The sequence below is a fragment of the Canis aureus genome, chromosome 28 (assembly GCF_053574225.1).
Source record: "Canis aureus isolate CA01 chromosome 28, VMU_Caureus_v.1.0, whole genome shotgun sequence".
Taxonomy (NCBI): Eukaryota; Metazoa; Chordata; class Mammalia; order Carnivora; family Canidae; genus Canis; species Canis aureus.
In genome coordinates, this window is record NC_135638.1 from 21,079,038 (window position 1) to 21,105,888 (window position 26,851).

The 26,851-nt window shown below is 42.4% G+C and overlaps 1 protein-coding gene, 1 long non-coding RNA gene, 1 other non-coding gene and 1 pseudogene across 3 annotated transcripts; 1 reads left to right on the top strand and 3 right to left on the bottom strand.

The window, feature by feature from the left end:
• Nucleotides 1-5,384: 5,384 nt before the first annotated feature.
• LOC144300207 (nuclear transport factor 2 pseudogene) lies at nt 5,385-6,139 on the bottom strand (annotated as a pseudogene).
• A 2,165-nt stretch (nt 6,140-8,304) lies between these two features.
• On the bottom strand, nt 8,305-8,436 carry LOC144300714 (small nucleolar RNA SNORA63). Its single transcript, XR_013367518.1, has one exon. It is a non-coding gene; the product is annotated as a small nucleolar RNA SNORA63 (small nucleolar RNA).
• Nucleotides 8,437-17,277: 8,841 nt separating this feature from the next.
• On the bottom strand, nt 17,278-22,463 carry LOC144300510 (uncharacterized). Its single transcript, XR_013367174.1, has 3 exons — nt 22,282-22,463; nt 20,851-21,000; nt 17,278-19,986 (listed from the first exon to the last, which is right to left on the bottom strand). It is a non-coding gene; the product is annotated as an uncharacterized LOC144300510 (long non-coding RNA).
• MSC (musculin) lies at nt 21,031-24,154 on the top strand. Its single transcript, XM_077876582.1, has 2 exons — nt 21,031-22,058; nt 22,940-24,154. Exons 1-2 carry the CDS (start codon nt 21,549-21,551, stop codon nt 23,024-23,026), a joined length of 597 nt encoding a protein of 198 aa, XP_077732708.1. The 5' UTR covers nt 21,031-21,548; the 3' UTR covers nt 23,027-24,154.
• Nucleotides 24,155-26,851: the final 2,697 nt, after the last annotated feature.

The following is a 26,851-nucleotide window of genomic DNA, read 5'->3' on the forward strand; positions in this document are numbered from 1 at the left end:
TGAACGTGAATTCCTCAACATATGTGGGACCTCTTAACATTCTCCTTCCTACATGTGAACAGAATTGGCACTTAATTTATTGCACTTATAATTGGATCTAATGATATACATAATATATATCAAGATTCAATGGGAAAGGGGATGATGTCAGCAAAAATGGCAGATTAAGGACCTCCAAAAATTCCTCCATAAACGCAATGAGAAAACTCACCAAAATTGTCAGAGTCGATATTTTCAGAATGCTAGAAATTAACCAAAGGCTCCTAGCAACCTTGGTAGTGGTTTTTAAAGAAAAACAGCTGAATCTTGGTAAGAACAGTGTGATTTGTGGCATTTTAACTTGTCCTATTCCCATACCTCCTCTCTAGCTCCACAGGAGCCTTGAAAATTGACAGCTCACAATCACAGTGAAAAGCAGCAGCCTTGCAGCCACTGGAGAGAGAAAAATGGGGTGGGGCTCCTTTAAAGTTTCATTCCAAAAAAACTGTCATTATTTAACCTGTTGGCTCCTGGAAGACCCCACTTGTAAAGAAATCTTTATTTAACCTGATTCAGAGGTCACTTGGTACAAAAGATGCAAAAAATCTCTTCCCCAGGCACACTGTCATAAAGTTACAGGCAATTGTTTAACTCTGAAGCTGCCTAAAGTGGTAAATAACCATTGGGGGAAATAATAGGCTAACCAAAAATTTTAAAGGGAAAATCTGGGGAATGAGAATCCCATAGAGGCTTTGAAAAGCTCTTAGATGCTCTTGGGAATTAAAAAAAAAAAAAGTCACAAACACAGGTAGGTTTGTGCACATTCCCAAAACTGTGCACATGATTAGGAAAGATCTGAAAGGCTCTAAACTCTCACCTTTGGCTGACCTAGAGGTTCTGTGCAAGCAAGGAAGTGAAGGCTGAGGCAAAATTGTAAATTATCTGGCTAAGCATTGAAATAGTGCCCCAACACACAGAGAAAGTCCCTCAAAAAAGACTGGGAGATTTAGTTGTTTAGGCATTTAAGGAAATCTCTGTCCAATTATTAGTGGACCACTATGCTAACCAAGTAGAAACATAGGTGGCCACACATGACAAAGAATACAGACTTCACAGAACTGGTGCAGAAAAGTCACTAAACAAAAACAAAAACACACAACAACAAACCCTGGGAAGGAGGAAGAATTTGATTTCCAGAATTGCCCCATTATATTATTTTAAACATCCAGTTATCTACAAAAAATGAGGCAGCACCAGTTTGAATTCCCACCAACAGTGTAAGAGAGTTCCCTTTTCTCCACATCCTTGTGAACATTTCTTGTTTCCGGAGTTATTTTAGCCATTGAGACTGGTGTGAGGTAGTATCTCATTGTGGTTTTGATTTCTATTTTCCTGATGCTGAGTGATGTTGAGCATTTTTTCATGGTATTAGCCATTTGTATGTCTTCTTTGGAGAAATGTCTGTTCATGTCTTCTGCCCATTTCTTGACTGGATTTTTTTTTATTTTATGGGTGTTGAGTTTGCTAGGTTTTTAATAGATTTTTGGATACTAGCCCTTTATCTGCTATGTCATTTGTAATTATCTTCTCCCATTCTGTAGGCTGCCTTTTAGTTTTATTGATTTTTTCCTTTACCGTGCAGAAGATTTTTATCTTGATGAAGTCTCAATAATTCATTTTTGCTTTTGTTTCCCTTACCTCTAGAGATGTGTCTAGTAAGAAGTTGTTCCAGTTAAGGTCAAAAGGGTTGCTGCCCATATTTTCCTCTAGGATTTTCATCAATTCCTGACTTACATTTAAGGTCTTTCATCCATTTTGAATTTATTTTTGTGTATGGTGTTAAAAAAGTGGTCTAATTTCATTCTTTTGCATATTGCTGTTCAGTTTTCACAATAACATTTGTTGAAGAGACTGTCTTTTTTCCTTTGGATATTTTTTTCAGCTTTGTCAAATAGTTGACTGTAGAGTTGAGGGCCCATTTCTGGGTGCTCTATTCTGTTCCACTGATCTATGTGTCTGTTTTTGTGCCTGTACCATACTGTCTTGATGACTACTGCTTTGTAATATAGATCAAAGTCTGGAATTCTGATGCCTCCAACAATAGTTTTCTTTTTCAAGATTGCTTTGGCTATTCAAGGTCTTTTCCAGGATCATACAAATAAAGTTAAAAATAGAACTACCCTATGACCCAGCAACTGCATTATTAGGTTTTTATCCAAAGGATACAAAAAATAGTGATTTGAGAGGCACATGAATCCCAATGTTTATAGCAGCAATGTCCACAATAACCAAAACATGGAAGGAGCACAAATGTCCATCAACTGATGAATGGATAACAGGATGTCTCACACACACGCGCGCGCGCACACACACACACACACACGGATATTACTCAGCCATCAAAAACAATGAAATCTTGCCATTTGCAACAACATGGATGGAGCTAGAGTGTACTATGACAACCAAAATAAGTCACTCAGAGAAAGACAAATATTATATGATTTCATTCATACGTAGAAGTTAAGAAACAAAACTGATGAACATACAGGAAGAGAAGGAAAAAAATAAAATAGGATAAAAACATAGAGGGAGGCAAACCATAAGAAACTCTTAAGGCAACAAAAGGAGCATTGCTGAAGGCAAGGTGGGTGGGTGAATAGGGTGACTGGGTGATGGGCATTAAAGAGGGCACTTGATATAATGAACACTGAATTATATGCACCTGGTGATCACTAAATACTACCCCTGAAACTAAAATAATAAATATTATTATTATTAGGCAAGCAGAAAAATAATAAAATATGGCCCATATAAGGGGAGGAAAAAAGCTATGAATGAGAAACTATCCCTAAGGAAAACCAGACATTGGTTTTACTAGACATATTCTTTACATTATCTATTCCAAAGATGTGCACAGAACTTTATTCTAAAGACTAAATATGAGAATGGTGTCTCACCAAATGTAGAATGTCAATAGAGAGAGAAATTATAAAAGGAAAGCAAAAGAAACTCTGGAATTGAAAAATACATAAACCTAAATGAAAAAAATCACTAAAGGGATTTCAACAGGAGATTTGAGCAGCCAGAAAAAAGAATCTAACAACAGGGTCTCAAAAATACATGAAGCAGAAATTCTAAGAATTAAATAATTAGCAAATTCAACAATAATAGCTGCAACTTCAGTATATCATTTCCAATGATGGATAGAACTAGAAAGAAAAACACCAAAGAAATGGCATACCTGAACAATATTTTAAACCATGCAGACCTCAAAGACATTTATAGAACTCTGCACACCACAACAGTAGAATACACAATTTTCTCAAGTGCACATGGAACATTCTCCAGGATAGAACATATATTACATTATAAAAGAAGTCTCAATAAGTTTAAAAGGGTTTAAGTAATAGAAGGTATTTCTCCAGTAATAGAAGAATATTTGGAAATTCAAAAATATTTAGAAATTAAGCAACACATACATTTAAAAAACAGTCAAAAAAGAAATCACAAAGGAATTTAGAAATGTTATACATACGGTACGATACACAGAACACATAATATTTATAAAAACACAAAGACACAATAAACCAAAACTTAAGGAATACAACTAAAACAGTGCTTGAGGAAAATTTTTATCTGTTATATTAGTCAGGGTTCTCCAGAGAAACAAAACCAGTAAGATATAAATAAGAGGATATTTATTACAGGAGTTGGTTCACAGGATTAGGGAGGCTGAAAAGTCCCCAAAACTGCCATCTGCAAGAGGAAGAACCAGAAAAGCTGGTGGTATAATTTGGTCTGAGTCTGAAGGCCTAAGATCCACACCAGCTAATGTACAAATGTAGAAGATGGATAACTCAACTCAAGTAGAGAAAGCAGATTTGCCCTTACTCCATCTTTTTGTTTTATTCACACCTCAAAAGATTGGATGATGCCTGTCCATGTTGGTGAAGGCACTATTTTTTATGCAGTTTACTGATTCAAATATTAATCTTCTGGAGACACCTTGCCAGAAATGTCCAGAAAAAAAATGTTTTCCCAGATATCCGGGAGTCTTTTAGCTTAAACTGATACGCAAAATTATGCACCATGCCTGTAAATGCCAATATTAAAAAGGGGCGGGGGGGAAAGACTTCAAACCAATAACCTAACATTCCACCTTAAGAAATTAGAAGAGAATAAACTATACTAAATAAAAGCAGATGGAAAAAATGATTACTGTGGAAATAAAAAAGAGAATAAAATAATGGTCAACAAAATCAAAAGTTGGTCCTTTGAGAAAAGATCAATAAAATTAAATATTTACCTAAAATGACCAAAAAGAAAATATGGCACCTACGTTACTCAAGTCAGGAACTAAAGAAGGGACATTACTACTGACTTTACAACAACAACAAAAAAAGAATTATAAGGGAATGCTATGGATAACTGTATGCCAACAAATTAGATAATGTAGATAAAACAGACAAATTCATTTAAACACAAACTATCAAAACTGACTCAAGAAGAAATAAAATTTCTCAATAGACTTGTAACAAGGGATGAATTAATAATCAAAATATTTTCCACAGACAAAAGCCAATGAATGTGCTGGTGAATTATACTAAACATTTAAAAAATAATAATAATCTTTCACAAACTTTGAAAACACAGAAGAGGAGAGGGAATACTTCCTAACTCATTCTATCATGCTAGTATTATCCTGATACTAAAAAGAGGAAGATAACAAGGAAAAAAAACCTCTTATGAATACACAAATATCTTCAGTAAAATATAGTACACTAAGTCCAGCAACACATACAAAGAATTATGCATCATGACCAACTGGGATTTATTCCAAGAATGCAAAACCTTGCACTGGCTTAACATCCCAAGGTCAATTACTGTAATGTATCAATTGTCAGTAGAATAAAGTATGAAAACCACCTGATCATCTCAATAGATGCAGAAAAAGCATTTTGTAAATTTCCAATACCACTTCATGATAAACACAGTAAACAAACTAGGAATAGAAAGATAATTCCTTTTTTTCAAGTTTTTAAGTTTCAGTTAGTTAACATGCATGTAATATTAGTTTCAGGTGTATAATTCAGTGATTCATCACTTAACACACACTACCCAGTGCCCATCACACGTTCCCTTCTTGATACTCACTACCCTTTTAACCCAACTCTCTGCCCACCTCTCCTCCAGCAAACCCTCGGTTTGTTCTCTAGGATTAAGAGTCTGTTTTTTGGTCTGCTTCTCTCTTCCCCATCACATGCTCATGTGTTTTGTTTCTTAAATTCCATATATGAGTGAAATCATATGGTAATTGTTTCTTTTGTTGTTGTTGTTAAGGAAATTTTTGTGGGTTTATTATATCATGAGCCATTGAAACATCCAAACAAATCAATATCTGGGAGGTCAATACCTGGGCGGTGAGGGAGCTGCTTTCTCCTTCACTTCTTTGGGTTACTAGAGCAAATTGTCCGTAGATTAAAAAAAAAAAAAAAAGACAACCTTTTGCATAACTTAAGTCTTTCCAAGGCATGCGCTGGTACAACACAAACTTCTCCTGTCAGATGCAACTATTCTAGCATCCAAACATCATGCACAATACCTTGGTAGTAGCAGCGCACTGCACTCGCTCCCACCGCGGCCCTGCTCAATTGTGTATGATACTTGGAGCATCTGGAGGAGTGTGAATAGTTATCAGGAAGAGGAGGGAGGAGGAAACAGCATGAGTGCCTGGCTGGGAAGAAGTCAGCCGGAGTTGTGCAGGGCAAGCCTGAACATGTCATTGGTGCAAACCCAAGCATCATTGATGTTCTTTAATAGGAACATCTGGTGGAACCCCATGATGGGGTCTTCATCAGCCTTGAGCTGGCCCACTACCATGCTGATGATGCAGCTATCTGGCTTGGGCTGATGGTCCTGTGCCGTGATGCTGTGCTGGATTTTCTGGAACGGAAGGCTAGACAACTTTTCCGCAATGGCAGCTTTCCCCTGGAACTGCTGTCCTTCCCACGTAAGGCATGATGCATCAATATAAATTGTGCCTAGTTGGGTTCTGTCGTTATCAAATAACTGGTAGTAATGCTGAATGAAGCTGGATCCAATCTGCTCCCAAATTGGCTTGTCTCCCATTCTGGAGCATCACCCGGCCTCGTTGAGATCCGAGGGGTAGCATGTGCTGTTTCTATGACTGGCTTATTTCACTAAGCGTAATACTCTCTTAGCTCCACCCACACTGTTGAAAATGGCAAGATTTCTTTTTATGGCTAAGCAATATCCCATTGTGTGTGTACACACACACACACACACACACACCACATCTTCTTTATCCATTCATCAGTCGATTGACATTTGGGCTCTTTCAATAATATGGCTATTGTTGATAATGCTGCTTTAAACATTGGGGAGCATGTATCCCTTCAAATCAGTATTTTTGTATCCTTTGGGTAAATAACTAGTAATGCAATTGCTGGATCATAGGGTAGTTTTATTTTTAACTTATTGAGGAACCTCTATACTATTTTCCAAAGTGGCTGCACCAGTTTGCATTCTCACCAAAAGTATAAGAGGGTTCCCTTTTCTCCACATCCTCACCAACATCTGTTGTTTACTGCATCAATTTCAGCTTTTCTGACAGGCGGAAGAACAAATATTGTTAAAATGTCTATACCACCCAAAGCAATCTAAAAATTTAATGCAATTCCTATCAAAATATCATCAGCTTTTTCACAGAACTAGAAAAAACAATCCTAAAATTTGTATGGCACCACAAAAGACCCCAAATAACCAAAGTGATGTTGAAAAAGAAAATCAAATCTGGAGGGAGGCATCACAATTCCAGACATCAAATTATATCACAAAGCTGTAGTGATCAAGACAGTATGGTGCTGGCACAAAAACAGACACATAGATCAACGGACCAGAACAGAAAACCCAGAAATGGACCCTCAACTATATAGTCAACTAATCTTTAACAAGGCAGAAAAAAATATCCAATGAAAAAAAGACAGTCTCTTCAATAAATGGTATTGGGAAAACTGGACAGCAACACACAAAGAATGGAACTGGACCACTTTCTTACACCATACACAAAAATAAATAAAAAGTGAATGAAATGCCTAAATGTGAGAGAATTCATCAAAACCCTAGAGAACACAAACAGTAACCTCTTTGACATCAATCGTAGCAACACCTTACTAGATAGGTCTCCTGAATCAAAGGGAACAAATGCAAAAATAAACTTGGGGCTTCATCAAGATAAAAATCTTCTGCACACAATCTTCTGATTGTTTCTGAAGGAAACAATCAACAAAACTAAAAGGCAGCTTCAGAATGGGAGAGAATATTGGCAAATGATATATCTGATAAAGGTTCAGTATCTACAATAAATAAAAAACTTATAAAACTCCCCCCCAAAATAATTCAATATAAAAATGGGCAGAAGACATGAATATACATTTTTCCAAAGAAGACACATAAGTGGCTAATGGACACATAAAAGATACTCAACATCACTCAACATCAGGGAAATACAAATCAAAACTACAATGAGGGCAGCCCCTGTGGCGCAGCAGTTTGGCGCCGCCTGCAGCCTGGGGTGTGATCCTGGAGACCCGGGATCAAGTCCCACATGGGGCTCCCTGCATGGAGCCTGCTTCTCCCTCTGCCTGTGTCTCTGCCTCTGTGTGTGTGTGTGTGTGTGTGTGTGTGTGTGTCTATGAATAAATAAATAAAATATTTAAAAAGAAAACTACAATGAGATATCACCTCACACCAGTCAGAAAGATATTTCCTTAATCTGATATAGGGCATCTATAAAAACAACCACCACCACCACCCTACTTTGTACTTATTGGTGAAAGAATGAATGCTTTTCCTCTAAGATCAGGAATAAGAGAAGAATGCACACTCCCATTCCTTCTATTCAACATTATACTGGAACTCTTGCTAGGGCAATTAGACAAGAAAAAGAAATAAAAGTCATACAAATTGGACAGAAAGAAATTAAACTACCTCTATTTGAAGATGGAATAATCTTGTTTGTAACAAAATCCTAAGGAATCTACTAGAGAACTCTTAGAACTAAAACTCAGAAAGGTTGCAACATACAAGATTAATATGCAAAAATAAGCAATGAACAATACATAAAGAAAATTGAGAAAACAATTCCATGTAATGTAGCACCCAAAAATATGTATTTAGGAATAAATTTAACATATAATATGTAAAAGTTATGCCTCAAAAATTACAAAGTATTGTTGAAAAATAGTAAATAATGCCTAAATGAAGGGACATCCCATGTTTCTTTTTAAATTTAATTTTATTAATGTGCATGAGATCAAGTATCCCTATCTGCTACAGTAGTATAGCAGACTGGTATAGTTAGGAAACAACTTTGTTTTGAGCAGGAGGAGGTACAGTACAGCACTTAACAGCTTTACTGTAGTCTGTATCCTGCTTTGGACTTCCATGTTAATGGATCAGAAGATTTTAATATTGTTAAGAGGGCAATATTTTTCCAAACTGATCTGTAAATTCAATATAATTCTTACAAAAATCTGAGCTGTTTTGAAATACTGACAAACTGATCATAAAATTTGTATATAAATTCAAGGGACACAGAATAGCCAATACAATCTTGGAAAAGATTCTCAATTTAAGAACTTACTATAAAGCTTCAGTAATCAAGACATCATGGTATTGCTATAAGAATAGACATATAAATCAATGGAATAAAATTGAGAATCCATAGATACATATGCCTTTGCATTTATGGTCTGCTCATTTTTGACAAGGGTACCAAGAAAATTCAGTGGGGGAAAGAACTGTCTTTTCAACAAATGGTGCTGGGACAAGTGGACATCCACATGTCAAAAAGGAGGTGGAGAAGTAGTAGTAGTAATAGCAGTAGTAGTAGTAGTAGTTGTTGTTGTTGTTGTTAGATCCTTACCTCATATCATATGCAAAAAATAACTGAAAATCAACCACATAAAAGCTAAAGCTAAAGCTATAAAACTCTTAGAAGAAAACCCAGGAGTAAATCTTTGTGGCCAAAGATTAGATAATAATTTCCTAGACATGATGCCAAAAGCCTAAACAACCAAAGAAAAAACAGATTATTAGACTTTGTCAAAGATAAAAACTCTTGTGCTTTAAAGGACACTATCACATGAAAAGACAACCCACAGAATGGGAGAAAACATTTGCAAATCATATTTTTATCCAGAATACATAAAGTACACTTATAATTCAACAAGAAGTTAAACAATCTAATTTTAAAATGGACAAAGAACTTAAGTAGACATTTCTCCAAAGAAGATACAGAAATGGCCAACAAGTACATAAGATACTGAATATCACTAGTCATTAGGGAAATGCAAATCAAAACCACAATGAGACATCACTTCACACCCACTAGAATGAATATAATCAAAACAAAAAGCAATAAAATGTATTGGTGAGGATGTAGAGAAATTGGAAATTTTCTATATCACTTCTGTAAATATAAAATGGTATAGCTGCTTTGGAATACAATATGATAGATTCTCAAAAAATTAAATAGAGATTTAGTATATGACTCAGCATTTCTACTCCTAGATATATACCCAAGAAACCTGAAGACATCTTCACACAAAATCTTGTACGGAAATATTTGTAGCATCATTATTCCCTTTTTAAAAAAGATTTTATTTATTCATTCATGAGAGACACACAGAGAGAGGCAGAGATATAGGCAGTGGGAGAAGCAGGCTCCCTGAGGGGAGCCCGAGGTGGGACTCGATCCCAGGACCTTGGGATCACAACCTGAGCCAAAGGCAGACGCTCAACCACTGAGCCACCCAGGCGCTCCACATCATTATTCCTAATAGCCAAAAAATGTAAATAAACTAATGTCCATCAATTAATGAATGGTTATACAAAATTTGGTATCTAAAAGCAATGGAGGGCAGTCTGGATGGCTCAGCAGTTTAGCACTGCCTTCAGCCCAAGGCCTGATCCTGAAGACCTGGGATGGAGTCCCACATCGGGCTCCCTGCATGGAGCCTGCTTCTCCTTCTGCCTGTGTCTCTGCTCCTCTCTCTCTCTGTCTCTGTCTCTCTGTCTGTCATGAATAAATAAATAAAATCTTTTAAAAAATAAAAAATAAAAACAATGGAATATTATCTAGCCATACAAAATCAAAGTACTGTTATATGTTAAGACATGGATAAACCTTGAAAAACATCATACTTAGTGAAATAAACCAGGCACAAAAGGTCTGCGTCTTATAACATGGATGACTTATAAATACAATTAAATGATTCCATTTATGTAATAATGCCCAGAATAGACAAATACACAGAGACAGAAAGATTAGTAGTTTCTAGGATATAGGGAGTGACTGCTAATTGTTATGGTATTTCATTTTGGGTAATGTTTGCACAAACTTGTGAATATACTAAAAATTACTGAATTGCATATTTGTAAGGAGTAAGTTTTGTGATAGGAGAATTATAATTCTAAGAAAAGATTCAGTGGTTATATCCATCCAAGCAATGTGAAGAAAAATTTCTAATTAAAATGTATAGTTTTCAACCAAGTTGCATAATACTACTAAAAGAAAATATGAAAAGTCAATGTGTTGATATTTTATAGTTACTTGGAACATTTTCCTCCCTGGCTAGACTAATTTTTCTATGACATCTAAAATAAGGACTAAATTTCAACAACTATGAGATTCATTTTTTTATGATACTCACAATTTAAAAATTCCCAATTTAAACACAGAGCGCTTAGCACTGCGTATTATTCTACTTTCTAAATTTTCTCAGATTAGCATTCTTTGTCCAAGAGCAATATATGCAAAGTAGGCCAGCAGGCTAGAGATGGAGGCAAGAAGTGGAATTCAAGTCTGAAGGCAGTCTCTTAGTAGAACTTACTCCTTCCTCTGAGGAGGTCACTCTCCCTGATTGTTTTAAAATCAACTGTTTGGATAAGGCCTACTCACATTACAGAGGATAATCTGTTTTAATCAAAGTCTACCAATTTAAATGTTAAGCTCATCTAAAACAAACAAACAAACAAAGAAACCACCTTCACAAAAACATCTAGCATAATGTCTGACCCAATATCTGGGTACTGTGGCATAGTCAAGCTGACACACAAAATTAACCATCAGGGACATGATATGATAACAAGTGTGTTAGGTCTTTTTCTGGAATTCTGAGTTCCCCTTCAACTATCTCTGTTATTCTCAGCGAGGGACTTCACCTCTCTAAACCTCAATACCTTAATTGTAAAATGTGAGGAGATATTGAAATTTAGTATGCAGAATAAAAAATAAGGGTTGTGGGGGGTCAAGCTAACCTACTTCATCTCCTTCCCCCATTAAACTTTACATCACATGCCAGTGAGTGCCTTGAGAAATCAGAGACTTAGTACTGATTTTAAAATGCCCAATATTTGCTGTGATCTATAGAATGGGATGGCTATGGGATATATTGAAAAGAAATCTACTAATACTTGCAGGTGGCCTAAATTTTGAAGAATAGTTTATGTTTATATATGTATGTATGCATGCATTTATATATTTTTGTCTTTTGCATAGATAAGGCTAAATAGAAGAATATAAGAAATACATAGATTCTTTCATATTGTACTGTATTTCAATGGCACCCTCAGAACCTGTGCAACATAGCATTACTGAATCTTTGCAAATCCTTCCCTCTTCACTTAACCCCAAAAGAAAAAAATTATAAGTATGCCTTCATTTTGTCTCTTATATATCATGTGTCTCCAACTATAGAAGCTTCATCTAAATCTCTGAGTCTCCCCTAAGCACCACGTTCCTAAATTGCCTCTCTACCTCATCACAACCTAATGAACCCATGAATGACTCATTCTTGCAAGTTCTTATTACCAATGAGGTAAACAGCAATCTTATCAAGATTCAACTGTTTCTAACAGAAACCACCATGTATCAACCATATGCTAGATTTCTTCACTGTTGTTAATGGGTATAAATGCTAGTCAGTCAACCCCATCGGGGCTCTTAACACTCCTGTGAAATAATTGTCCTTACACCTAGAAGACCTTTCTTATATTCTCTAAATTGATTACTTCTCACATTTCTCACTTTTGTTAATCTGGATACCTCATGCCTACTAACCTATCTGAAGTTAATAACCTGAACTTACACGCTACTGAGAAAAGAGACCATCAGGAACTAACCTTTTAAACTTCCCATTACAGGCTTCTACTGATCTACAGTAGCATTCCACATTATGATTTTTTTAAAGATTCATTAATTTATTTGAGAGAGAGAGAGCACATGTGCATGGGGTGGTGGGGCAGAGGAAGAGGGTGAGAGAGTCCCAAGCCAACTCTATACTGAGCATGGAGCCCAATGCAGGGCTTGATCCCACAACACCAAGATCACCACCCAAGACAGAACCAAGAGTCAACGCCCAACTGACTGCGCCACCCAGGCGCCCCACATCCCACATTATTTTCATGTCATTTTACGCAGAGAGACACACATTCCTTGTTTTTCAAAGCCAATCTCTGCCCTTATTCTTTCCACCTCCTCCGGGAACTTGGCCCATCACTATTGCCTTCTGTTTCTCATAGTTTTTAGTACCTTTAATCTCTTCCTCAACATACAACCATACCCAAGCAATTCTCATAATTAAGAACAAGACAAAAATAAAAGAGTTTCCACCTAAATGTGACTCCAAAGGCTTCCACTTGCAGCCAAGATAGTTAAGATTTACCCTTCCATCTGCAACAACCACAAAACAAAATATAAGAAACAGAGGTTCTCGAAACATTGGCATGAAGTAGTGAAGGTCAGTGTACCCTAAGAGATGGGAAACTATTAAGGCAAGCCCTAAAATTGCTACTGTCCCAGCTATTGCCACGACAAAGGACTAGAGGCTTAGGAGCAGAAAGGGAGAAACCAGGCACAATCACTGAATGAAGACAGCTGATACTGCAGAGAGCAAGGTAGCTAGAATTCACAGAACAGATTCCAGAAAGTAGGGAACCATCCAGGGAGAGAATTTAAAGACCTGCAGAGGATCCCCCTAGAGTAATCAGCTGATTGACAAGGGCATAAGAGGAAACAATCAGAGGCTTGAAGGAAGAACCACCAAAAAAAGATTAAAGGGAGCAGTGCCAGATACTCCCACAGGGCCAGGAACAATACCTGCTTCAGATGGACTGGAAAGTCTCAGGGTTCACAGGACATTGAGTTGAGTGGGCCTAAGACTTCTGCCTCAGTAGGGGGAATGATTGGCTCTAGAATGAGCTAATCTGATTCCTACTACCAATCTCAAAAGGAAGACCAAAAAGAATTACACCATGTCCAAGTAACTTAACTGAATCCCAGAACAAAGATGAACAGCATTTACAGGAATACAGATATCCGGCACCTAACAGGCAAAATTTATAATGTCTGGCATCTAAACAAAAATGTCTAGGCATGTGAAGCAGCAGAAAAATGTGACCCATAATTAAGAGACAAAAATGACTGTAAACGACCCAGTCACAGAGCAAATATGTTGGCTAGGCCTGCTTCCCTTTGCTGCTTTAGTGGCAGCAACCACTAAGATGGAGTCCTACTCCATCCAGCATCCTAATCTAAGCAGACACCCAGGATAGTCTCCCTCCTCCCATGGGACACTTATGCTCCTCTTATCTGCAGAGGTACTCAGCTCTGGGATTCTTCTGCCTGGAGGGGACCCTGAAGAACTGCCAAAAGCTTCAACCCTACTCATCATTCAGTTTCTATTTCAGTCCTGGTCCACACAGGTGTTTTTCTTGCTTTTGGACACAGCTCTTTCCAGTCTTCTATTTTTACGTTTTAACTCTGATGACCATGTGTTTGGAGCACAAGGGAAGCTTCAAAATGGGACCTTACCATACCATCTCAACTGGAAGTCCCCACACATTCTGTCCTGAAACTCCTCCCCTGCTTTCCATGATGGTATTCTCTTTTGGTTTTCCTCTCACCTCTCCGATTACTGTTTTTCTCTAAATCCTCCTTCTCTGCCTACCCAGTAAACTTTTAAGGGTTCCATTCTCTCCCTAATTTATGATAAAAAGTTTAATTTGAAGTTTTGTAGGTCTGATCCCCTGAAACTTTATAAAAATTCGATTTTTTTCCAATCAGGAATAAAAGTTACAAATGGCCTTTAAAGCTAGATATCATTTTTATAAGAAACAGTCTTGTTGTTGGGATGTTTACAATAAATGTAATTCTTCAATAATTTAAAATTAACCCTGGGGTTGTGGCAAGTATAGTACATGAAAAGCAGGCAAATAAATAAGCTCCATTTGCAAACAGGAAATATTCCTTAGAGGTCCACTCAGCTAATGAGAAATGTAATTGGGTCTCTGTAAGTGTTGATAGTAGGGTAGAGTGCATAGGAACAAACTGAGTTGGTTAAATGAAGGGCAAATTATGGTTTGAGTGTGTACCTCCCATTAATTATGGGTGAAGGCCAGATGGTGTTCTTGTGTTTGTGAACGTTTTCAACCACCACGTATTTACGTAGTGCCCTTCACAAGCTGCTAGACACTGGGGATGCCCAGGTGAACAAGACAGTCTCTGCCTCCACTGAGTTTACAGTTTAGTCTTTCATCTCTTTTTAATTCTGCTCCTTGTCTTCCATGAAGGAAGTTGCCCGAATGTGACAGTCTAAGAGGGAATGGAGGCAGGGGGATGAAACAAGGTATGAGGGTACCTTATATAGTTGTTTCCAACATCACCAAGGAGTTCTGCTTGAGAATCAAACCTAAAGAAGAATGTGGCAGGGTAGTTTTTTTTGTTTTGTTTTGTTTTGTTTTTTTTCCCTGAAAGCTAATTGGCTCGTTATCCTTGCTAATTGGGCAGAGCAGCACAAATAAGCCGAGGGGGGGAAAATCAAGAAACAGTGGGCACATTTCCCAAAACACCTCCCTGTTCTCTGATCACCTCCGAGAGCTCATTTTAGAATTGGAGGTCAGAGAGGCTTGGGGTTTAGGGAAACAAAGTTTGTATGTAAATAAGCCAGGCCCCTCTTTTACAGCAGAGTTGATTAAGGGACTGGTTGACAAAGTGTACAGAATCCCTGCTCTCTGACACCACAAAGTATCTATTACATGAGAACTTCCTTCTGGCGCCAGGAGGCATTTAGTTTTCACTTGGGTGTTCTATAGGGGATGAGGCACATGGGGGCGGGGAGTGGAAGGTTGGGGGCTAGTAAAATGAGAACAACTCTGAGCAGGGGAATGACACTATTGGGAGAGGACGTACGAAAAGGATAGGATGGCAGGAGAGAGGATGGGGACAATATATGTAATGTCAAAGAGAAAATGAAGATGGGGAAAATAACATAACGGACCTTGAACAATGCTCTACAGTTTCCAGGGGTGCCTGAACATGGGGAGGTGGCTGTACATAGAGAAACAACTCTGAGATGGTGAGCAAGCAGCTCAAGGCCACTCAGCTGATGGATGCGGAAATCTTCTAACTTCCACAGCAAAGGGAACTCGTTGCAGTAGGAGCCACATGGCAGGATGTTCTTCTCTCCTAGGCTAACTCCACAATTAACAAGGCTTGCGACCACATACTGGAGACCAGAGCTGTGCGCTGTACTTCAAGGGATGTTCTTGGTAATGGAATATTTTCACACTTCCAAAACACTGTGGCTAAACCCTAAAAGAAAAATCTCCTGGCACAGAAGTTCCTTAGCTTCTGCCCAAAAATGAAAGGCTGTCTCAAGGGATTTTTTTTTTTTCTTTTTTAAAATAAGATTGCTCTCAGACGAGTTCACCCTTTAGGATGCTCCAAAGCAATGAGGCTCAGGGGCTCAGCAAACAGGCCTCCTCCTTCGCAGGACTTCACCACAGGGCTTTTTTTTCTCCCTGAGAACTGGGGTGTTTTACTCCGTTAATGCAGTTGTCAAAGTCATTTGCAGGAGACACGCAGCGTTCCACTGGCAGGGGACAGTATACCTTGGTGTTGGCTACCTAGAATCCACAGAGAGTGCTTAAAAAAAAAAAAAAATTTCCCCCAAAGCCACTTGTATTTTTATTTGTCAAACTATCAATGAGGATTTTTTTTTCTTCCCTCTTGAATGGCAGAGAAAATCGGGTTTCTGACTCTTAACCACTTTCCCCGTCCCCTTTTTCATTCTTTACCCGGACTTTTCTACCGTGAGCGGCTGCAAACCTGATGTGTCCGGGCAGTGGCCGCTCTACGCGCTGACACCTCTCGGGGCTCCAAGGTGGCAAAGAGCTCGCGGAGACTTCTGGATAAATAAACCAGCAGCGGGGCAGCCCGGGTGGCTCAGCGGTTTGGCGCCTGCCTTCCGCCCAGGGCGTGATCCTGGGGTCCCGGGATCCAGTCTCACATCGGGCTCCCCGCATGGAGCCTGCTTCTCCCTCTGCCTGTGTCTCTGCCTCTCTCTCTCTCATGAATAAATTAAAAAAAAAAAAAAAATCTCAAAAAAAAAAAAAAATTCAAAAACTAAACCAGCAGCGGCGCACTGGTGGAGGGTAGCTGAGAACTCCCGCCGTGCACTGCGACTGCGCCCCAGGGGCCTGACCTCGTAGCCGCGGCGTCCAAGGGCCGGGAGCTCCTTTCCCTCCGGGGTTGGGGCTGCGGAGCTGGGCCCGTGCCTTCGTGCAGGTGAAGGAAGACCGGCCAGGGCCTGGCGTGAGACCGGCCCGACTCGGTGCTCTCAGCGTAACCCGCCTCCAAGCGACCCGACCCGCTCCACGTGACCTGCACGCCACGTGACCTGCACGCCACGTACACCACGTGACTCCCGCGCCGTAGCCCGGGCTCCTTCATCTCCGAGGCCTGGGCGTCCTGCTCCCCAAGTACGGCTGCTCCGAAGGGCTGTTAACTGGGCCTGGAGCTCGGGCGATGTCCCCAGGGTGTCCTTCCGGCCTGAGGGATCAAGCCCCGCGCTTCTCCGGGGCTAAGGCTTCCGTTTACCGAGTGGGGCGGAAAGCCTGACCCACCGGAAGTGCTTCTCCACGTGTTCTAGGATGGGGCGGGGTCGGCCGAGGCTGAGTGCACGTGGCGAGGCGCCGCGAAGACGACTGGGACGAGGGCGAGGATGCCTGATGCCACGTGTGCTCCCCGCATTATCGGGCTCCCCCCGCCCAGGGCGTGTTTTCTGAGTGGGGTGGAGTTGACGTCACCAGCACCTGCCCCGTTAAACAGTGGCCACTCAATGTACAGTGGCATAGTTAATCGCTATATTATCCGAAAGAAAATAATGTGAGCTACATATGTAATTCTAAATTCTAAATTTTAGCCGCATTATAAAAAGCGAAATTATAAAGGCGAAATTAATTTTAATGACATTTTTGCGAACCCAGAACATCCAAAATGTTGTCAACGTTTGATGTAATTTTTAAGACATATTAATGAGATATTTTACATTCTCTTATTCGTATTGTTCTCCGTATCTGGTGTGTATTATACAATACTGTACATGACTAGCCACATTTCAAGTTCTCGATAGCTCTATGTGGCTAGTGGCTCCCATATTGGCCAGCTGGAAACTGTGTGTTTGTAGATCAAAGCTATGGGCAATTTCTTCAGCCAACAGATAGCTCAGAAAATCAGGAGACTTTGGGAAGACACCACCAGGAAAGTCATGTGGGGATGGCTCAAATGCATTCCCACAACAATCATTTTTTAAGCATTTACCTACTAATGTTTTGACTTGCTGTTCACAGAAGGTGGATGCAATCCCTGCTCTCCCTAAAGCCTACACCCACCTGACCTTCCCAACTCCAGACTTCCTCACCTAGTACTTATAGGCAGGGTTAGAAGGGGACAGTAGCCAGAAATGGCCTATTTTTTTATGGTCTGTAATTATTAACCAACCTCACTCTACCCTTTTAGAAAACCTAAGAAGGTTTAAGCTGTTTTTAATATTATAAAATATTTTCAATATTTCAATATTGCATTTTAAAATATATTTAATATATTACATGCCTTTTCTGTGTTACATCTGAGTGTGCTTTCACATACACCACAATCTCATTTAATCCTTTCAATAACTCTGATTTTGGAATTTTACCCCAATTTTCAAATGGAGAAAGTGAGGATTGGAGAAGTGCTGTGACTTTAGGGTAAGGGAACTTTCGAGAAAAAAAAGGTTTCTAATGCAGGTCTGTCCATTTTCCCTCAGTGAGGTCTCTTACAAGACCTATGGAGAATGTCAGGTGATGGGATTATGTACCTCAAACTCCAGAAGTCTGCTACGAAAGCAAATGACACATCCTGGTCTCACCTAAAACCCAGAACAAGTCCTGGGGTACAAAACTTGGGTCAGCTCCCGACCTGATACTTATTAGCTGTTTGGCAGAACAATTCATAATAATACAACTAATTAGCATTCATCGATCTTCTTCTATGTATGAGGCTCTGGGCCAGAAAACTGCTTACATACTTCCTCTTCCTTATAAGACAGATAGTTCATTTTATAGATCAGCAATCTGGATCTCAGAAAAAGTAAATTGCCAGAGGTCATACAGCCAATAAGCAGGAAAACCAGGATTACAAAACATTATTAAATGTATTAATGTTTGTTTTACAATGTAACTTAAGCCCACCCACCCTTCCATTGCATACTTAAAAAGCACATCCTAAGGAATGTCAAGACCACTAATGGATACCATAAACAACTGTATATTCATGCTACAAATTTAAAAGGCTGCAAAGCATGGACAGATAGGAATTGTTTTCAATATGCTTTTAAAAAATACAAAAATAATGGCTTTATTATTCATTTGCAATGTATGGTAACTTGCCAAAACAATAAAACAGTTAGGCTCTCAAAAGAGATAATTATATTTGCACTGTTCAGCTCATGGGACTGTTGCATTGAGAGAGAAGGAAAAGCAAAAGCATGTTAAAGTGTGAAGATATTACAAATACGTTTAAAGCAAACTACAGTTATATACTAATATGAAATGTTTGATGATACATGCCCTAATCTTTACTGGGAGTCTGCAACTTGAAAAAAAAATGAGTAAAAGGATGAAAATGTAATTAGAAATAAATGAAAGAAAGATAACAGAAAAATGGTGAAAAGAGCTGTCTTTCTTAAAAGAGAACAGAGGGAGGGAGGGGAGAAGGAGGAGAGATACAGAGGAAGGAAAAAGAATGGAAAGAAGGAATATAGAGAATCAAAAAGAAAAGAACACAAAAGATAAAGGGAAAGAAAAAGCTATGAAAAAAAATAAGCATGAACTTTTGGGGTCAGTCAGTTCCTTGAAGAAAAAGAAACTGGCCATGACCCGCTTCGCGCTGGGGCTGGGTACAGATTTTTTGCGACTGTTTAGAGAAAATCTAGCACTTTCCCCACCATTAATCTTTTCTAAAGAAAGACTTTGTTCTGCACCTGTATAAACAACCCAGAATTTTAAAACCTATATGCCTGCCTCTAATGTGTGAGACTATGTATTTATACTGATAGATTCAAGTCATCAATAGGTGATGCAGAAAGCTAGCCTGAGATCTCCTTTTTACATCTTTTTGCTCCCCTTCTCACTTTTTACTTCCCTCCTTCACCCAGCACACCTGAAGTCAAGTTTAAGTTCAAGCACTCCGCTAAAGAACTCTACATTCTGTCCAGTACTGCCTGCTTTTCCCCAGCCAGGAGAGAACTTAAAATGAACTATATTTTTATTCAACTGATCCCAAAAGGAGCCCCTCCCCCATCCCTCAACAAAATGACAAAATATACAGGGAGAAAACCTCAGCGAATGACGGTGACACGGAGAGGTTGTGTGAAACATCCCCCAGGAAGGAGGCCTGGCCTTGGAGATGAAGGTGGAACGATGCCTGAATGATGAAGTCAGCCCCGGCCAGCCACCTGTTGCAGCACTTCAGGCACGAAGCCGGGAGCATTTGTTCTGTTGAGCTGGTGGAGGGAAGCTGGCCCCAGGGCTTCTTCCCACTGTCCTGGGCTGACTGCACGTTTGTCTCCTTGCGCTTTGCTGGGTTCGGGAATCTATGAACTTTCAGGGAAACGACAAGAAAACTGGTGTGAAGATTCCGCTTTCTCATTGCAAAACGGAGTGACCATACCTTACCCTATTTGTGGTTTGATTATTTTGTTGTTTTAATTACTCAGTGGGCAGTCATAGGGTGCCTAGCCCAGTAACTGGAACACAGCAGGCGCCCGATAGCTGGCCACTGGTGTCTGCCTCCAAAGTGAAGTATCCATCCCCAGACCATGTATCGCAAAGGTTCTAAGAGTTAGAAAATGAGACTGCGGTTTTGTTTTGTTTCCTTTGGGTGGATCCCAAAGGAAACAAAGGGGCAGAGGGTTTATTTTGGGGTGGTATAGGACACCATAATTCTGGATGCCATTTTGTCCTTTTTATTTTGGAAGATTGTTGTGAGTTAGCATTCCGCATCCAAGAGTGTGCTCTTCAGTACACAATCTAAAATAGTAATTGATTCCCTACTATATCTCAAGGAGTTGGGGGCAAGATCCTCTATTTTATGCATTGTGGTATTAAGAACAAAATCAAGCATGAAAGTCTCAAGACGGTGGAAATAGCAGATATAACAGCTTGTGGTGCGTGGCGGGGGAGGCGTGTAGCAAGCAACTGGAAGACCGAGGGGCCAGGGATGCCAAACACGCATTTCGAGTCCATATTCTACTTAACAGCCTGGCGATTGGGGGGTCTTTTAGCTAAATATCTATCTCTGCGTCTTCACTTGAAGTTATGCAAAGTGGAGATGACATTTAAGTCACAGATATTGTTGGAAAACGGAAAGGACCAAGAGAGTCAAAGTGTTTTGTAAATCATAAAGGTTAACCGCTGCGGATTGCTCAGTGTCGTTTGCTTTGTTTTGCCTTTTTTTTTTTTTACCCTTTTGTCCGGCAAGCCTTGGGGAGGCTGTCCTGCAGTCGGCGTTACGCGCCGGGGGAACAGTTCCGCTGAAGAAGATCGGGAGAGGGAGAAGCAGAGGTCGCGGTCCCGGGGTTTCCAGGTGTCTGGCGACCGCCGCCGTCGCTACGACTAGTTGGGGGTGGAAGTAGGGTGGGGTGGGGTGGGGTGGGTCCGAACAGGGTCCCGCCCCGCACTCGCAGGACGCACGCTGGCCCCTCGCTTGACGATCGGAGGGTCCCACGGCCCCGGGGCCCCAAATCTCGGCCCGCCGGAGACTTCCCCTTCCCCGCCCCCACCAACAGCTCCCGAGGGCAGAAAACCGGTCCCCACCCCTTCCACGCCCCCGCCCCACCTCTTGCCCCCCTTTGCAACCCCCTCTCCCTCGCCCGGGTGGTTTGTTCCGAGGAGTACAAATAAATAGTCGTGTCAAAAGGCGCGGCTCGCGGTCGTGCGCGCGGAGGCTGGGCGGGGGCGCAGACTCCCGGGCCGCGCTCTCCCTCCCGGGGCTCGGCGGCAGCCTCGCTCCCGCGGCCCCGCGCCGCCCACCCGGGCCTCTCGTGCTGCTCGGGGTTCGGCCTGGCCCCCGCCTCCGCCAGAGGGAGCGAAGGCCGAGCCCGCGAGGCCGGCCTGGGGGCGCGAGGCGGGCGCGCGTGGGCGTGGGCGTGGGCGACGCGGTGATGTCCACCGGCTCGGTGAGCGACCCCGAGGAGATGGAGCTGCGGGGGCTGCAGCGGGGGTACCCGGCCCCCGCCCCCAAGAGGCCGCCCCTCCGCGGCGCCGAGGGCAGCTACATCTCGCCCAGTGACAACTCGTCGGCGGAGGAGGAGGACCCCGAAGGCGAGGAGGAGCGGTGCGCGCTGGGCGCGGCGGGCGGCGCGGAGGGCTGCAGGAGGAAGCGGCCGCGCGTGGCTGGGGGCGGCGGCGGCAAGAAGCCCCTCCCGCCCAAGGGCTCGGCCGCCGACTGCAAGCAGTCGCAGCGCAACGCCGCCAACGCCCGCGAGCGCGCGCGGATGCGCGTACTGAGCAAAGCCTTCTCGAGGCTCAAGACCAGCCTGCCGTGGGTGCCCCCCGACACCAAGCTTTCCAAGCTGGACACGCTGCGGCTGGCATCCAGTTACATCGCGCACCTGCGGCAGCTGCTGCAGGAGGACCGCTACGAGAACGGCTACGTGCACCCGGTGAACCTGGTAGGAGCACCGCACGCGAGGCCCGGGGCGAGCGGCCGGGAGACGCACTGGGAGCCCCCGAGCGCCAGGCAGAGCCAGCCCGCGGGGAAGGAACCCGAAAGGGGGGTTCTGGAATGGGGGATGACGAGTCCAGTTTAATGTATCCCAATCAGGGGAGGGGCCAGGGCGCTTTCTTGGAGAAGAACCTCCACCCGTCAGTGTTCCTTCATTCTGATCATGGTACCTGGTACTTTGCCCCGTGACAGCTCTTGGCCGGTCTCTTACGTCCGGGGTGAATCTGGGTTCCCTCTGCATCCACTACCCGGTTGCAGATTGAATGGCAAATCTCTCTCGCCCAACTTTTTCCAGCTAAGAGTCTGAGAAAAGAGTCGATTTCACAAGCCCTACTTTCTGAAAGGAAGGAGGGAAGGCCGAGCTCTACTTAAGAGCCTTTGGATTTTTTTTTTTTTTTTTAAGTTCTTGCAGAATACGAAAGGTTTCCCCAAAAGGGATTTGTCTGGAAAGTCCCTCTCCGACCTGCCAACTTTCCCGGCTTGAGAAAGAACCTATTCTAGTTCCTACTTGGAGTGGAGGGCTGATGATGTGCCTGTGTGTGTGTTTAGGGGGAAGGGAATTAAACAGACAAAATCCCAAACTCATGCAAGTTTCACGGAATCATCCTGAGAGACCAGAAGGAAGCATGGACAGACCTCTCATGTCTCATGCAATTAAAATTCAGTAAAGTTAAAGTCCTAGTTTAGAGAGAAGACACCCAAATTCCCAGAGCACTGATAAAATCTGAGCTACTAAAAACCAGGGATATTCCAGGGTTCGCTTAGGAGAGAGGTTTCGGTTTGAGACGGTACTTTCTCCAGTATCTGACGCTCTCTTTGATTTTACAGACATGGCCTTTTGTGGTCTCAGGACGGCCCGACTCTGACACCAAAGAAGTTTCCGCAGCCAACAGATTATGTGGGACCACCGCTTAGATCGAACTCTCTCGCTGGGATTATTGTTTAAGCGCGGGTGTTTGGGGGCCACGGAGAGAAGGGAGTGTGAGAACCCCCAGAGGATGGGGGAAGTTCCATCGGATTCTCCTAAATTCTCCTTCCCCGCCCCCACAACGCGAACTGTGTGAACACGACACGTGGCGGGTGTTGGGGGCAGAGCCCGAAGGGGTGGCCGCGTGGCTGTCATCACAGGACGCCGAGGTCTGAGGCTGCTGTGGATCCGGGGGCGACGACAATTTGCTTCTCCAAAAAGAGCTTCCTTCTGTCTCTGCAGCTCGAAACCAGATCCAACCTCTGACTTTTAACAGTGTAGACTAACCCAGCGCCAAAACGCCTAGGAGCTAGTGTCCCGACTGAGCCAGATCGCTGTGTATGATGGCACGGCTCTGCACAGCACAGGCATGTTAGGCAGTGGTCAGAACGTGCTCTGGATGGTTAGCTTTAAAGACGGCAGTCTTCGCGCGTGACCAACATCGGGGCATGTCTTTAGGTTGCAAAGAGAGGAGAGTGGCATCCCTGGGCCAGCTTTGTTCCCCCCAGGGCGGGGGCACGCACCCTCCGCCCTGGGAGAGGTGGAGGCACGCTTCCACAGGCCACCTAGCCTGGGTTTGCAGGGAGCGCTCGGGCGATTCTGCCTCCAGGCCGAAGTCAAGCCCTTTTCTCCAACCCCCAACCCTCCCCGCACCCCAGGCTCCCGCCTCTTCCCAGGCCGGCTTCTGTCTACCCTCTTACTCAGCTCCCGGTGTAGACTTGAGCCTGGACCCCCGCACCCCCGGCACAGCGCGCCCCCCCCGCCCCCGCTGGGGTCTCCTTCGGGCCTCCCTCTCCTTCCTTCCACACCTCCTTGCAGCCCCTCCGGCTCCCGACCATCCCCAGCTGCCCTCCCCCACCCAGGCTCTGGGGGCCTCGCTCTGCAGCGCAGCCTCCCCGCGCCCACGTCCCTGCTCGCGGGAGGAGTGCGCTGGGTGGTCCGCGGCGGCGGCCGGGTGCCTAGTGACCCCCCTCAGGGGAGATGCGCCGCGGTCTCGAGGCTGCACTACCACAGTAACTAGCAAATGTAAATAAATTTATTTTTGTATGAATAATAAAACACAGTGTGAAACCTGAGTGGCCCTGGGTGCTGTCAGAATGTGGTCTTTGTCGCCTTTAGTTTGGTACCAAAGTTCATTTAAAGGTGCCCTCTTAGCCCTGGGCTGGGACTGGTTCTTTACCAGCGGAAGGGTGCTGGTCCCATTTGGGTCACCGCGTTTCCAAATGGAACTCTCTTTACTTCTATGATTCTGATTCTTCTGGAGGCCAGGGTTACCGGGAGGCAAGAAGCCTAGGCTTAGTGGCCTGAAGAGTCTTTGGGGGCCAGGGCCACGTTGAAAGGTATTTGCTCTACAAAGTGATATAGGTGCATGTCTTATATTTACACACACACACACACACACACACACACACACACACACACGATGCTTTCTGCAGCTTAAAGCACACTCCAATCCTTAACCATTGCAAGTAGTTCAGGAACCCCACAGCCCACACACCGGAGTGGGGGATGGGTCTCAAGTCTAATTGGCAGAATAAAATCATAATACAAGGCGCCAAGTTGTGTTTCAGTTGAGCTTTTTTTTTTTTTTCCAAATGATGTTTACACAGCGTTTCTAACGCACACCACCTCGTTTTCCTTGTTATTTTCTTCCGTTTTTCACTGCAATTTTCTTGGGAAGTAATAGCCTGGGAACCCATCAGACGGTTTTTTTTTTTAAATGCCATTCGTTTTGAAAGCTGCATTCTCTTTGTAGAACATTTAGAAAATTAGGAAAAGTGTGAAGGATAAAACTACCTAAACAACTGCCTGATTTGGGGTGTGTTCGTTATTTTATAAAAATCGAAAGGCAGTTTTCTTGACCAGAAAGAGAAAATACAGCTGGAGTTTAGGAGGTGAGAGGGAGGTGGGAGGGGGGGAGAATGATTTCCTGTTTTGAACTAAACTAAACCAAAACTCTGGAGAACTGCTTTCTGAGACCATTTTCTTGAGCTTTGTTCATCAGAGGGCTGTGGCCCTCAGGATCTAATCTTCAGCAGCAGAAGTGGGCTCAGGGCTACACTAGTTGGTTTCCATGGCATTAGGAGTTCCAGGGTAAAAACTAACTCAGTAGGGAGTGACTAGTGACGAAAACCCCAACACAGTGGTTGAAATGCACTTAGGCCCCCTGGGAAGTTCTGAGTGGCTGGCTTTTGGCAGGGGTGTCTCCTGGAGGCCAGCTCTCAGACCAAGCCTTTGCAAAAGCTTCCATCAAAAGCGATCATTTTCCAGGGAAGGATGCAGTGTAGTATGTCGTTAAGATGAACCTGAATGTCTATAGAACCCCACCTGAAATTCAAGCTCTGCCATCCACAGACTAGTGGCCATGTGCAACCCCATTAAGTCTTAGTTGCAGTATCTACGAAATGGGAGTAATAATAGTGCCTGCCTGGGAAAATTGCCATCAGGAAAAAAAAAAGTGATAATTTTTAAGCAACCTTTCAGTGGGCAGTAAAAAGCGCCCTTAAAGTTGATTCCTTAAAAAAGTGGGGAGACTTGCTTGACAAAGGGAGCACTTTAAACAGGTGGGCATTTCAGGAATCTTAAAAGACTTGGAAGCCCAGCTTTAAAATGCCTGGATTACAACTATAAAACCGAAGTGTCCCACAAAAGCAGAACAGAAAATGGGGGGAGGCTATATTTGTATTAAATACAGATAAGCATTTGAATAAACAAGACAATATTTGGGCACATTTTCATAAATAAAAAACTAAATACTTCTTTCTATAATTATATTCTCTTAGGGCACTTCAGGGGTAAATTTTCCCGCCCCTACTCTGTCCCTGCTCCCCATACTGAAGTGGGGTTCCTCACTGATTTACACAAGCAGACTGTTGTATCCTGCATACTCATTTTTATTGCCACTTCATAATCCTATAATTTATAGAGAAGAAAAAAACTTTCTGAAGAATTGTTTTTGCTCCAGTTACTGTAAAAAGTTCAATGCCAAGTCTTAAGTGATAAGAAAGAAGAAGAAAGCAAAAGGCCAATTTCTAGTAAATCTCAGTGAATCAGGGTAAATTGCTCAAGCTTCTGGGCAAAGGTAGCTGTTGGGAGAGGCTTTAAGGACCTTGAACCAGTCTTTTCCTGATTGGCCATGACCACTGTGCACACTAAGTGGTAGAAAGGCATTCCTCATTTTCTTTTTCCTTCATTTTCCTTCAGGAATGTGGGTTGAAGAAATAGGAGTTGGCCCTGAGAATGGTGGAGGTTAAGGAAAAAAAAAAAAGAAGAAGAAAGTCTCTCTTTTGGGTTATTTCAGTTTGATTATACTGCTGTGTGAGAAAAGTTGAGGGGGGAAAAGTCTAAGAAATATAATGCAAAAAGTACTGAATAGCAAAGAAAAATGAGTAAATTGAAAAATACTCTTGAGGGGGCTTTTTGAGAGACCAGGGCATTATTATTAGTGATACTGACTCAATCAAAGAAAACAAAAAATCCCCTTTCACAGCCTCTTCCTAAGATGAATATTTTAAAAGAAATGCTTTCGGTCCTGTAATCTTGAAACAGGCGTTTCTCTAGTTGTGGATGTTGAATTGATTTTGTGCATATTCTTCTGCACTGAGCTTCAAGTTACAGCTTCACTTTAGCCTGATGGCTCCTTCAACAGATAGTGACGTTGACCATCACAATTTACAAAGATTTTTAAAAATAAATACAGATTCCCCTCCCCCCCCCGCCCGGTGGTAAATGCTTCATAAATTAAAAAAAAAAAAAAAAGACAGTCTCTCCAT

Coding starts and splice junctions, on each gene's coding strand:
- MSC (XM_077876582.1), top strand. CDS start 21,549: ATGTCCACCGGCTCGGTGAGCGACCCCGAGGAGATGGAGCTGCGGGGG. Junction 22,059..22,939: donor ACGTGCACCCGGTGAACCTG/GTAGGAGCACCG, acceptor TTGATTTTACAG/ACATGGCCTTTTGTGGTCTC.